We start from the raw sequence: 709 nt of genomic DNA, 5'->3' as shown, positions 1-709 counted from the left end.
CTTCCTTACTAATTTTATAACTTCATTCACAATATAATTCGAAATTTTGATGAATACAAACAGAAACTTCAGCTATATTTGATACCGAAATTCATCTCTGAAATATTTCCTACCTCACTTCCAAGTTCATTATTGATTGCATTTAATAGCGGATATGGACCTTTACCACAACTTGTACCCTTGAAATCATCGAAATCAAGAGTCCATATGAAGGCACCACCGTAACCCTTCTCCTTGAGCCATTTCATCTGGAAAATTTGATTATGTAAGACAACAATTCTGTATTATTTTCTCTTTCAAATAAATCCAAAATCCAAATTTGAAATCTAAATTTAAAGAAAACGAAATAATTATGCGGGCAATCTCTATGTTTTGTTTCTTTTCATTAAGACTAAATTGAAAAATTGCAAAGTCATTTAGGGAAAATATCTTCTGTAACGGTATTTCTTAAGTTATAAGTTTACCACTCTCGGCAATAACGAGAATGATAACATTGTTAAGAGGACAATGGTGATAACAACAAACGAAGTCAAAATTACTTTAATTCTGATAGTTTCCTCGTTATCATAACCGTACCATTGATTTCCTTTTACCATATACGCTCCAACGCCTTTTTCATCAACCGTTTCCTTGCCGCCTTCTTTCAGATATTTGCATATCTTAAGCTTATAGTAATGGTTATTAAAAAAAGAAAAGAATTTGAGAGAGT

The 709-nt window shown here is 31.5% G+C and overlaps 1 protein-coding gene across 1 annotated transcript; it reads right to left on the bottom strand.

Annotated features, from left to right (window-relative positions):
• Nucleotides 1-113: 113 nt before the first annotated feature.
• On the bottom strand, nucleotides 114-596 carry LOAG_19289 (hypothetical protein; the record flags this gene model as incomplete). The annotated part of the gene is made up of 2 exons (XM_020451940.1): nucleotides 114-248; nucleotides 540-596. Coding segments are annotated over 2 exons (192 nt in total), but the record flags the coding sequence as incomplete, so codon positions are not given.
• Nucleotides 597-709: the final 113 nt, after the last annotated feature.

Source organism: Loa loa, assembly GCF_000183805.2.
Source record: "Loa loa unplaced genomic scaffold supercont3.4673, whole genome shotgun sequence".
Taxonomy (NCBI): Eukaryota; Metazoa; Nematoda; class Chromadorea; order Rhabditida; family Onchocercidae; genus Loa; species Loa loa.
Note: the sequence above shows the minus strand (reverse complement) of the source record. Positions and strands in the feature narration are given on the sequence as shown.